This window comes from Equus caballus, chromosome 28, assembly GCF_041296265.1.
Source record: "Equus caballus isolate H_3958 breed thoroughbred chromosome 28, TB-T2T, whole genome shotgun sequence".
Lineage (NCBI taxonomy): Eukaryota > Metazoa > Chordata > Mammalia > Perissodactyla > Equidae > Equus > Equus caballus.
In genome coordinates, this window is record NC_091711.1 from 33,655,067 (window position 1) to 33,668,706 (window position 13,640).

Genomic DNA, 13,640 nt, shown 5'->3' on the forward strand with positions numbered 1-13,640 from the left:
TTCTTCACATACTAATTGCATTACTTAAAGCTAGTGTAGAGCATCTAAAAATTGTCTCCCATATAAATTAATAACACTAGCAAAAGCAGCTTGTCAACATACGAAATAATTAGTGAGAATCCTCAGTACCCACAAGACCTAATTTTAAGTGCCTTATGCTAGAATAAACTCCAGTGATAATAGAAAGTTTCATAGTATGAATAAATTATCAGCAGGTTCATCTGGGGACTGCTTTAAAATCCAACTTCATGTTTTGTTAAATTTAGAAATATACATTTCCAGTAAACGTTTAGCACTCGTATCATAGAATACATCTCAAATTTTGTGAAGAATTCTTTTGAACATTCCCAAAGGAACCTGAAGTGCAAGTTCATTTTGTTAAAAAGTAAATCCTTATAATCAACAGCACAACAGATCCAGTATCTTCCATATATACCTACATATTTCAGTGACCTCCATACATCTCTGCATTTGCACCTATCCTCCTTCCAAGACTCAGCAGAACTCACATGTAGGAATTACTCTTTTTGTTTCAAGAAGGGCAAAGGGAAGAGGGAGGTGTGTCTTGCATTTTTTCATAGTTTCCAAAGAAATACATGTAACTCCTCATAGTGAAGACCCTGTCATCTAAACAAGGGCAGACACATTCACCTCCCAAGACTGAAAATAAATAATTGGATAAAAGAATTAGGAGGTCACTGGAGAGCTTGGTAGAAGCAGTTACATGGAGTCAGAGGGAGGGAAAATAATGTCATAAACTTAAAAGTATAGACTACACTTTGAAAAGTTTGGTTGCAAAGAATAGAAGAGAGAAAACAGAAGCTTGAGAAGCCAGAACACCATGGGAAAGGTGACTTAGGATGAAAGACTGAGTGCATTTGTAAACTAAAGGGAAAAGATGGAAGAGAGGAAGACAGGGAAGATAAAGGAAAAATTAGATTAATCGATGGACTAAGGATCCCACTGGAGTTGTAACAGAACGGCATCCAGACCACAGGTGGGTTAGTTGATCTTGAACAAAAGAGTTAGTTCTTCTTCTGAGATAGGAATGTAAGAAACTAGGAACAGACATTGTTAGGGGTAAGAACAGAGGTGAAGGGGAAGGAAAGAGAAGTATGCTGGGAGAGGCCATGCCTGGAGCCTCTGTTTTCTCTACAGACCTGCCCTACAAGAAACATTAAAGGAACGTCTTCAGGCAGAAGGAACGTAACACCGCATGGAGATCTGGACCTACGCAAAGGAAAGAAGAGTGCTGGAAATGTAAAATATATGGGAAAATACAAAAGAGATCATCTTCTCATTTTTAATCTCTTCAAAACATAATTGACTGTTTAAAGCAAAAATAACAACAATGCATTATAGGGTTTATAACAAAGTAAAATGTATGACAAACAGAGCACATAAGAAAGAGGAGTGAAAATCCAAATATACAGATATAAGGTTCTTATTTTACACGTAAAGGGGTATATTATTATTTCGAAGTACATGTGATAAAGATATACATTATAAGCCCTAGATCAGTAGTTCTCAAAGTGTGGCCTGGGGTCTAGCTAACAGAAGTCCCAGGAGGAGATTCCCGGTATATATTAGCATGAGAAGGACGTTAAGAAATCTTGTAGTTAAGAAATCTACTTAACCTAATGTTTCTCAAACTTCATTGACCACAAAACACTTTTTGAGTTATACTTATTAACATCTCACAGAGCTAGTGTTACTATGAAATATACTTCGGAAAATGCTACTAGTTCTGAGAGTTGTTAACAGTGTTAAAAGATATCCTAATCACAATATCAACACACATATGTCTTACTTTAAACAAAGCGTCTATTCTTGTGTCTAATAAAACAGATAAATTAGTAGTTGTTTATTTTGAGGGAAAAAAAATCACAGGCTCTGGAATCAAGCAGACTGGGGTTTAAATCCTGACTCAATACTTACTAGATAAAAGATCTTGGACAAATTACTTTCTTATTGTGAGAATTAAATGATTTAACATGCTATAAGTTATCTGGCACATAGTAGGTAGTCACTAAATAGCAAATGATGATGATGATCATCATCATCATAATAAAGATCCCTTAGAGTACATCCTCCAGCACATTTAAAATGAAATTCAATTCTCAAAAGTTCCAACTTTTTTGAGGAATGTGGAGTGAATATTCTATACCAATGTTTTTAAAGAGTGGAATTTAACATAAGATGAGCTCATTGTGATACCCAACTAAGAGGTTTACTAGCTGGGATACAAAAAAGATTTTACTAGGCTGGCCTGGTGGTGCAGCAGTTAAGTTCAAACGTTCTGCTTCTCGGCAGCCCAGGGTTTGCACGTTCAGATCCCGGGTGCGGACATGGCACCGCTTGGCAAAAGCCATGCTGTGGTAGGCGTCCCACGTATAAAGTAGAGGAAGATGGGCATAGATGTTAGCTCAGGGCCAGTCTTCCTCAGCAAAAAGAGGAGGATTGGCAGTAGTTAGCTCAGGGCTAATCTTCCTCAAAAAAAAAAAAAAAAAAGATTTTACTACCATGCAATGCCAAGACACAGACTTCCAAGGACAGCATGCTTCAGCAAAGCTCTAGAACTGTTTCTTATGTAAGGAGAAATAACAGAAATACTCATTAAAACCTTACTAATAATGGGGTCATTGTAATTTAAGTTAAATTTCTTACCGACATGTTGGGCAATATAGCTCTGATAGTCATTATTGGATAATATTTATGCTAATAAATTCATCAACTAATATTCACTGAAGAGGATTTGAACAGGTGGAAGGAAAGCAGTAGTCATTCCAGACAGTGAAAATTAAAAGATCTTTGTATGGCCACAATACAATAAGCTGGTTAGACTGATAGAGGAAAAAGTGGTACCTGTCCAACAGTGTACAGAAAGCCTTGAAAGCTAGGCAGAAGAATTCAAACTTGATTTGATAGGCAGGAGGAAACCACTGTTAAGTTCATCATCTTAAGATTGATATAATAAAAACAAAGTTTAAGGAAGACTAGTTTGTTAGTGACATTTAATTTGCATCAAATAAGGAGTCAGTCAGGAAGGGTACTTTATTACTAGAGTGATGGCTGGAGTGAGACATCAGCAGACTACAACGGTGAGCTGTGCTTGTCATATAAATAAATGAACTAGTGAATTATGTTAAAGGGCAAACAGGCGAGGGTTGCTCATTGTCTATTCAAAGAGGAGGAAGGGCCTGGTTGAATCAGATGGTTCCATGGTTTTAAGGGTGGGTAATGGAGAGATTAGTGGCATCAGGAAAATTGGGAGGGATGGTCTACAGGGGAAATTTGTTAATGGACATTCTAAAGGTACACAAAAATTAAAATGTTCAGTAGAAATTTTAGATATAAAATTAGATTTTAGAGAACTTGCCTTTATATAACATATTTTTATACATAAATATACAAAAGTAATTTTATTAAATGTGTGGCATATCCTGTGACATGTTTTTCCCCAGGTAGAATTACTTTTTAAATTATATTGGCTTAGGCTATACTAAAATCCAATTTAATGACAGCCAGCCCAAAAGCCAGTAGGACTGGATTAAAATTATCTTATTAAAAGAAATTCATACAGAAATCCCTGTGAACTTAAGTATTATAATTTCCATTTTATAGATAAGAAAGAATATAAGGCATATTTTAAAGGGATCAGCAGAGGAGTGATGGATTTTAATGGACTGAATTGACTCAAGCAAGCCTTAAACCTGGCTAACTCTGACTTATCCATGAAAACTGACAGAAGCAGCAACAAAACAACATAAAATAGCAGATAAACCAAAAGTATCCAGAACTGAAATATCATATTTTGTCACACTAACCTTAAAAATTGGGTATGTCTGACTCTCAAACTAATATCTAGTGATAAGATTAAGAAAGTTCTTTTCAAAAAACGTGTTCTGCATACCGAGAACAGAGAATGTAATTTCCACTGGGAGCAACAACCTGAGGTTGGAGAGAAAATGGATGGGATGGGAAGACAGATCTCTCAAAATCTGAACCCCAAGATTCCCATTAGTACCTAAGAGTATATAAAGATTTGATATCATTATGAAACAGTGTGTCTAATTCTTACCATTAATAACTGGTGTGTAAACAACAATCCCAACCAAGTTTGGATCAGATACAGTTGTGTCCAGAATAAGGCCCCCAATGCTGAAAGATATAAAATCATATCATTTAGAGAAGGAAGGAAATGTACTAATTTGAAGTTGTTCTTTACATACAGACACCCCTACTTTTAAAAATAAAATATTTAGGCATTATAAAATAGATTAAAAACAAAAAATATTCAAAGGAAAAATCAATGTTAACAAAATGTTAGAAATAAATGCTAAAAATAAAACATGGCATAAAATGTGGAGCCCCACATTTCAGGGCTCTCTATCTGACCTCCAAGATATGTTACTTGCAAAAAGGAAAAGCACATACTACTTTAAGTAGCATTAAAATGTCTGAAGGACATATAAAAAATCATTAACAATGTCTATCTCTAGGCGGTGAGACTGATAAGAGATTAATGGTCACTTTATATCCTTCTGTACTTATTAATTTTTTAAAACCATGTCCACTTATCACTCTTATAATTTAAAAAATAATTTTAAAAAGAGTATCTTTTCATATTTGAAGTAAACAAGGCATTAAAAAGGGATGATTTTTACTGTGTTAAAACTTGATATAGTTAGGGTGTGTCTTATCACTGGTAAATCAAAATAATGAATTGTAGCCATAGAAAGAGCTGATCTTGAGATGAGAGGTCTGGAAAAATGACACAGTTATATAGGGGCAAGCCATACACTCTCACTTTCAACGTCTCAAGGGAGCTTGGAGATTTGTTTGGCGTTTCCAAGATCATTATCAATTGGTTAACTTCAGTCCCTTGACCTACGTACTACAAAACATTGCCAGTCCTAATATTCCATGGGATCCTGTTGCCTAAATCTTCCAGGAAAATGCAATCCACATTACAGAAAAATGAGCTATATGCTGTCACAGAATAGGGTTGATGGTCAAAATATCAGATCCAGTGTTCCTACCATTACCTGACAGTTAACATCAGGAAATTATTAAATCTTTATTATTTTAATTCTTTAGTAAAATAAATGAATGGCTTAATATGCCTAAACTGATAGGAGTTCCCATTAAAAGGTACAATATAAAGTCCAAAAATAGTCATCCTTAGAAATATTTTAATATTCTAAGCCTTAATTAAAAAATATATATATATATTTCATAGAGCAAGCTAGTTATGTGTCCAAGAATAAATTTCCATACCAAATCGTATAGCTCATGCTGTGGATATAACGTCAACACTTGCTAAAATACATTTAAAAATATTTTTGTTACTCAGGTAATAAAACTTACTATAAAACATTAGAAAATAACAAAAAGAAGAAAATAAAAATCAGTCATAGTTACATCTTTCAGAATTATAGTGTTAGCTTATGGGTATATAGCCTCCCAGACATCTTTAAACATAAATGTTTAAAAATAAAAACTCAAATCCTCAAAGTAGTTTTCTTCACTTTTATTAAATTTTATTTCTATCAAACAAACATGGATTATTTAAAAAGTGAAAGTACCACAATGCTTATAAAGCTGTCCCTAGCTCCACCCCCAGATCTCGCTCTTTTCAACTTCTTTAGCCGTTTCTTCTGGCATTTAATTCTATATTTCTAACAAACATGTTTATACTCCTATTTCTTGATTTTTAATTTTAGCCATTTATCCAATGGCTTCCTACTAAGGCAGATGAGGATTTAGTCTCTCTTACCCTTCCCTCCACACGAAAGTGTCCTCACAAGTCCCTTCCTCCCCCTATCCTGCCAATCTGGTTACATTATAACCTTTGGTGAAATATTTAGGGTTTACTTTATTATAACAATGGACTCATGATTCATATCTGAGCCACAAATTGTATTATTAGATTTCCTCACTTGTACTTTTTGCCTTGCCTCATATTTTTCTTAACTCTTTAGTTACTTATTACTAATTTAGGCTCAAATTTGTAACAAAGTTAATGAAATGCCTCTGAATACAGTCAAACTCATTGGACAACCAATCAATTCCACTTTTTTTTTTCTTAGAGACATCCCTTCTTAAGTTTGTTTGATAGAAATTAAGCAACCTGGATGGTTACTCTCTAGGCCTGATGCACAGCTGTCATCCTGTACCTTCTCTTTAATCTCCCCATGTTGGGTCTTGGTCTACGTACTAGGACAAAGTCCCAACATTTCATAGGATCCTGTTGCCTGAAACTTCCAGGAAAAAGCAATCTACATTATAGAAAAATGAACCACATGCTGTCATGCAATGGGTTTCCTCATTCCTGTGTTGTCTTCTTTCTTATTTCCTCATTTTGATAGGCCATATCTTCTATCAGCTTTTATACAATAGGGTCTATTGAGAAGTAAATTTTTTGAGATCCTGCATGTCTGAAAACTTCTCAAGTCTACCATACATTTGGTTGATACTGTGACCACACTTTATGTTCCCTCAGACTTTGAAGGAACAACTTTTGGTGTTGCTGCTGGACGTCATTCTGATTCCCAATCCTTTATATGTAACTCATCTTTTCTCTCTGGAAGCCTTCGGATTTATGATAACGAGCTTTGATTTGGGTCCCTCCTACTCTAATTTATTGTGCTAGGCATTCAGTGGACCCTTTCAATATGGAAGCCTACGTTCTTCAGTTCTGGGGAATTTTCTAGTATTATTTCTTTGATAATTTTCCTCCCTTATTGTTTGCCTCTGGTAGTCCACCTCTCTACTTTCCGTTCTACTTTCCAGATAGTTCCTCAATTTTGTCTTCTACCTTTTGTACTAAATTTTCTGTTTCTGCTATTTATATATTTTTAAACTCCCAAGAGGTCTTCCTGTTTTTCAAATCCTCCTTTTTGGAGCATTCGGTTCTTACATTATGGATGCCATAGTTTCTCTTATTTCTCTGAGGATACCAATGATAGTTTTTTGAGGTTTTTCAACTATCCCTGCACTTTCTTTGAGTACCATTTTTTTTTTTGGTCTCTTCCATGTTAGGAGCCTTAATCAAATGCCTGGCAATCCTTTACTGTCTGCTCCTTTTTAAGGAGCAAAGCAAAGCATACTTGGAGCTCTCTTTGTCCACGGGCAGAGCTTGTTAGCAGGTGGGCCTGACTGAACAATGGTCAGGTGAGCATGCAGCTCTTTCACTAAAGGGCCCACAAGGGTCAGTATCTGCAGGTTTTTCCTTTGTGCTGACGAGTTTCCCCAGAAAGGAATTATCTAATTTTTTGCCTGGGGGTATAAGTCTGACTGCCGGCATTCTATGAGCAAAGAACAGGAAGTGGGATAGGCCTTTCACTGTCCAGCTCATAGACTTTCACTCAATCCTCCTGTTTTTCATATAGCGCTTAATCCACATCCTCACTGGTGCAGGTGTTTCTGAATGCAGAGCCTCTCCGACTGAGCCTCCCCAGAGTTACTTCTTGTCTTCCGCTAGGGTGGTGGGGGGGGCAGTCACCTGGGTGGTCAAGTTGAAGAAGGGCTTTTAGGATCTAATTGCTTCTTTAAAAACTTTCAATTTTAATAACATCTTCTTCATTCCAGCTTTCAGAAGTACTTAGTGCCTCTAATTCCCCCACCTTTTGGGATTTCTGAGGCTCATATCAGCTTGCTTCTTATGTGTGTCCTCCTGCCCTGAGGATTGTTAGGTTTTAGTTTTTTTCATTCTGCTAGTTCAATTAACAACCATCCATTTCATTCCTAAGTTACTAATTTTGTTGAATCTCTCATCTGCTGTCCTCTCTGCTTCCCTTCTGTCTTTGTAGCTTTATAGCTTTTTAATTCTTTTACTGTTATTTTAGTAGTTTTAGGAAGGAAGAAAATACACGTGTCAATCTACCACGTTTAACAGGAAAGCATACTCTTTTCTAGCTTGTTCGTTTCACTAAATGTATGATGAATATTTTTCCATGTCAATAGGAATGTTACTATGTTTTCCTTAATGGCTAATATTCCATTTTGTGTTGTTGCTGCTAGCGCCCTGGAGTGGATGCCGACTCCTAGCGCCCCTGTGTACAACAGAGCAGAACCCTGCCTGGTCTTTTTGCACCATCCTCTCACCTTCCAGCGCTGTATCAGACAATCCTCCACTGCTATTCATAAGCTTTTCATGGCCAATTTTTTCAGAAGTGGTGGCCAGTGGCCAGGTCCTTCTTCCTAGTCTGTCTTAGTCTGTAAGCTCTGCTGAAACCTGTCCACCATGGGTGACCCTGCTGGTATTTGAAAAACCAGTGGCATAGCTTTCAGCATCACAGCAACATGCAGCCACCACAGTATGATGACTGACAGATGGGTGGCATGGGTCTCTGACTGGGAAATGAACCTGGGCCACAGCGGTGAGAGCACCAAATCTTAACCACTAGACCATCACCCATTTTGTGACCATACCACAATTTATTTGATCAATCCCTGATTGCTAGACCTCTAAGGTGTTCTCTCTCTTGTTATTAAAAATTCCACTGTGATAAGGATCCTTGCACTAAATCTTTTGCATCTATCCTTAAGTTCTGTCAGGGTTCTAGAAGTGGAAGTGGTCATGTGGTAAGTACATTTCTAAGTCTTTCTGACACTTAAGTGAGCAACTTGCTATTAAAAATAAGTAATGTCCTTGTCAGGTTAAAACACACAAACCTACAAACACCACTAAATTTTATTTATCAATCTGGTAAGGATTTGGTTGGAAAAAAGTTTGAAACCTGTAGCCAAGTGAGGTTCTGTACATCTACTGATTTCAATAATTCCTGTCACTTATAGCTCTTATTACATGGGAAAATAAAGAACTGGTTATATAAAATGATTGATACAAGAAGTAAAAACGGGCAATTATTTGTTTTAATATAGACATAGATACATGCACACAGGACACACACACACACGCACTTTTTAATACTAACCTACTTACAACCATGGCTGTTATGACAGGCTCCCAGCCTGAGTGGAGAACTGTCCTCGTGGCTGGATGTTTGGCAGCTACTATAATCCAGATAGGAGTCAGAGCCAAGAAAAAGACACCAACTAATGGAGAAATGTAGTAATAGGTCTCTAAAATTAAAAAAGAGACAACATTTCAATCTCTTTTCTCTCCACGTAGCAAAGTAAATATTAAAATTAAAATATTTACCAGAAGAGATGATGTTATCAAATATATTAACATGCTATATATTTTCTACAAATTTCAAACTGTAGATAAGGTAAAAATATTAAATAATATAAGCGAAAACTAATACACTATTTCAACAAACACTTACTGAAATAGCTATGTGACTTAGATAGCAATAGCATTAATAATAACAACAACAACAGTAAAAAAAGCTAACATTTATTTGGCTCCCACTCTTTACCAAGGATTGTGCTAAATGCTTTATATTCATGATTAATTGTCCTCCCAAGTATGAAGTAGATACAGTCATTCCTATTTTATGAAGAAACCTAGTCTTAGGAGCTTAGGAACAAAGCTAGGAAATAGCAAGAGTTGCGAGAAAATGACATCTGTCTGACACTGAAGTTAGTGCTCTTAACTCTAAAGTCAAATAGGATGTTGTTTTCACCCACAAGGATCTTATAGTACAAGCATTCCATGGAATATTGGCCGATCAATTGATAACAGATATCCCCCCAATCCTAAGTAGTGTTCCGAGCTCCAAAATAAAATTGGAAGACTAGGTTTAATAAAGTTAAACAGATTTCTTCACTGCAAAACTACTCAGAACCTTTAATACACTAAGATAGAATACAGTTCGCTATATTACCATAGTTTGGCCAGAGTACCTAGTTTCACATCTGGGTGTTACAACTTACCTTGGACAAGAAATTTAACTTCTATAAACTTCAGTTTCCTTATCTTTAAAATGGTAATAATAATACTACCTATTTCATGGGGTTATCGTGAGTCTTAAGAGAATTAAGACATGTAAGTTAACTAGTATAGGGCCTAAGCAGATAGCTAACATTCACTGAACGCTCACTATCATCATAATCACAGCCATTGTTATTAGCGTCTTGCTATTTGGGACACACTGAGGTAACAGATCGCTAGGACTTTGTTATACCTGTCTGAGGTAGATTGTCTTACTTGATCACAATTTTTCATTCTCTCCCCATTCTTGTTACGCTCTCCTATAGAGAGAGTATACTCCTCTGACTCATTGACTTTAGGCTTGACTGTCTTGCTTTGTAGACATGATGTATACCACCTCTGAACAAAATTATAAGTGCTTTCAGAAGTGACTAGAAGATTTTACATATCCATATATATAGATAGATAGATAGATGGATGTATAGATAGCTAGGTATCAACTGTTTTCAGACACTAGACAACAGGTACTGCAAGACTGTGATCACTGAGAGAAGGGAAAGAAATGAGATAAGCCCTACAGTAGCCTCACCTTTCTGACTACAAGCACATTCCAGACCACAGCTCAGGAAGGCAGTGAGCCTAAGGCAGCAAGAATTTACAGGGTAGCAGACTGGAAAAGAGGAAGCTATCAGAGAAAGAGCTTGAGAACTGAACACCAAACCTTAGGGTGAACTCCACAAGGCTAGGCCAAGAATAACTGGGGATTTGTAAACCAAAAAATTTCCAGAGTTTACAAAGGACTGAAAGTCATTCAAGATTTAATCCCGTGGAAAGGAGAGGCCTCTGAACACTGAGAACATTAAGACCTGAGAAGGGTCACGTCCTAGCAGTGAAGCTAGCCCTGATGTAATGTCTGCTCTGATCTGCCCCAATAAAGCTGAACACCAAGCCTTGAAATTAGCTCAAGCTAATCCACAATTAACTGCCTACAAGAACAATGTCCAACACTTTGTAAAGAAAGACAAAACTGTTGAGCACTTAACAACGTAACATTCACAATGTCTAGCATCCCATCAAAAATTGTTTTTATGAGTTTGGAATAATACTTGGTCACATTTACAAACTTAGTTAAATACCCTGAGATATTCCACTTACTTTAGACATTTCATCTGTCTCACAAAAGTTTCCAAGTACTTAAAATAATCTTTATAAAAATAACAAATTAAATGTACAAATACAGTGAGTCTTAAGTTTTCATAAATATTCATATAATGCATACAAATTTGGGAAGATTTCTATTTAACAATCATAAGAATAAGTCAATTAATTATAAATTAAAAAATGGAATTAGAAGACTGACGTTACTCTAATGAGCTAAGTAACAAGTAAATAAAAACATATGCACTGCCTTGTTAGTATAAGACCATTAATACCATGAGTTTGATTCTAAAATATTTTTATACTTAATTCTAAATATCCTTAGGGTTAAAAGTTGCCTACCTCTTCTTGAAACAGTTACATCATCCCAAGACATTTTTAGTAACGTCATTTTAGCTGATCAAGGTTTTATTATTATCAGAGATTTTTGCCAGGACATTCCTGGATTCCTCTCAATGACTCCAATACTTATGTTGTATAGTAGGGACTTCATAACTTAAAGACAGAGTTGATCTCACAACTCTGTAGCCTACAGTCTTAGATTTAAATTAAATGTTACCAAGTCTTCCTAACATCACACAAAATTCTTCAACTGTTATCCATACTCTTATCCTTGACTGAATTTTGTATTTCCTCATCTTCTTAAGATATCTAAAGATCTTCTCACCTATTACTAAAGATGTTTGAACTAGATAGAAGCTCAAATTTTTTTCTGTCAGGTAAGAACAATTACTAGGATACTAAAATAGTGTCCTGGGGCCGGCCCGGTGGCGCAGAAGTTAAGTTCACACGGTCTGCTTCGGTGGCCCGGGGTTCGCCGGTTTTGATCCCAGGTGCGGATGTGGCACCACTTGACAAGCCATGCTGTGGTAGGCGTCCCACATATAAAGTGGAGGAAGATGGGCACGGGTGTTAGCTCAGGGCCAGTCTTCCTCAGCAAAAAGAGGAGGATTGGCGGCAGATGTCAGCTCAGGGTTAATCTTCCTCAAAAAAAAAAAAAAGTATCCAAACAAATTTTATTCTCATGATTCTATCTGGATTCGCCATCACATCTTCAAAATGATTATACTAACAAAATTCATTTAAATATTTTCTTCCATTTAAAGAGGTATGACTAATGCTACGTATAGTGCCATTTTCTCCATGATTTTTTTAAAAATGAAGAAAACTTTTATTGGATGGATTCCCAGTTCTTTTTGTTAAACCATTAGATAAAGATAAATCACATCCCAATTAGGAAGCATTCTTACCTCCTAAAACAACTACAGTTGCCAACAATCTCTATAGGATCAAACAGAAAACTAAAAGCATTAAAGTCCATCCACAAATGAAAAGAACTCTGCTGCTAAGTCGAATCATCTTAGTATTTCATTTTCAGGTCAAGAGTGGAGCACCATGCCAGGCTTTTAAGTTATTTTCAGCATTAAATCTCTGGGAGGACATCTGAAGTTGAAAAAAACACTCACCATCCCAACCCCAGAATCACTGCCCTGAATTTTCAAAGAGGGGTAAAAATTTCTCAGGAAAGAAACTAAAAACAATGAGTTGGCAGTTCCTCAAAAAGTTAAACAGAGTCATCATATGACCCAGCAATTCCACTCCAAGAGAATTGAAAACATATGGTTACACAGAAACTTGTACAAGAATGTTCAGAGCAGCATTATTCATAATAGCCAAAAAGTGGAAGCAACCCAAATGTCCATCAATCGGTGAATGGATGCACAAAATGTGGTATATCCATACAATGGAATATTATTCAGCCATGTTATTAATCCATACAATGGAATATTATTCAGTACTGAATATTTAAGTACTGATCATGCCACAACACAGATGAACCCTGAAAACGTACTAACTGGAAGAAGCCAGACATAAAAGGTCATATACTGTATGATCCTATTTTTTGAAATATCTAGAACAGGAAAATCCATAGAGACAGAAAGTAGATTAGTGGTTGCCAGGGGCTAGGGGGAGGGTGGAATGAAGAGCGACTGCTACAGGTTTCTTTCTGGTGTGATAAAAATGTTCTGGAATTAGATAATAGGTTACACAATCTTATGAATGTACTAACTTCTATTTAAAAACCACTGGATTGTATTCTTTTAAAAGGTGAATTGTATGGTATGCAAATTATATCTCAATTTTTAAAAATTCCAACAATAAAAAAAGGAGGGGGGTTATATTCTTCAAAAATGTCAATGTCATAAAAGGAAAAGAACATACATACATATAGAGAAAAAGAGAGAATAAAAGATAAAGCACATAGGTAAAATGTTAACATGAGATGAATCTGGATACAAGGGGTACAGGGATTTTTTGGTACTGTTTTTATTTTTGCAACTATCCTACAAATTTAAAATAATCTACAAATAAAAAAATTTAAACAAAAAAAGACTGGGAAAACCATGATAAAATACAACTTTCTAAAATGATTTACTGTAAATGTGTTCTGTTTCAATTTCCTGCCAAATCTAACATGGCCATTCCCTCCAAATTAAACCATATGTCTGACTGGATAGGACTCTCCTCCCCTTTCCCTGGTTAATTCCCAATCCGATTCTGATAGCTGGGCGAAAATGACCAATACAGAAAAAGGAAAGATGCTAAAACGTTCCTCTTTTTAGGATATTGGTATTTT

The 13,640-nt window shown here is 36.0% G+C and overlaps 1 protein-coding gene across 9 annotated transcripts in view; it reads right to left on the bottom strand.

Annotated features, from left to right (window-relative positions):
- The window catches only part of SLC41A2 (solute carrier family 41 member 2), a 124,717-nt gene that overhangs the window by 39,257 nt on the left and 71,820 nt on the right, over positions 1–13,640 (bottom strand). For all 9 annotated transcript variants that reach the window (XM_070254577.1, XM_023631763.2, XM_023631762.2 and 6 more), the window contains exons 7-8: positions 8,943–9,090; positions 4,082–4,161 (exon numbers count right to left, since the gene is read on the bottom strand). In XM_070254577.1, the coding sequence (XP_070110678.1) occupies positions 4,082–4,161; positions 8,943–9,090 (228 nt within the window). The remainder of the gene's footprint in view (positions 1–4,081; positions 4,162–8,942; positions 9,091–13,640) is intronic.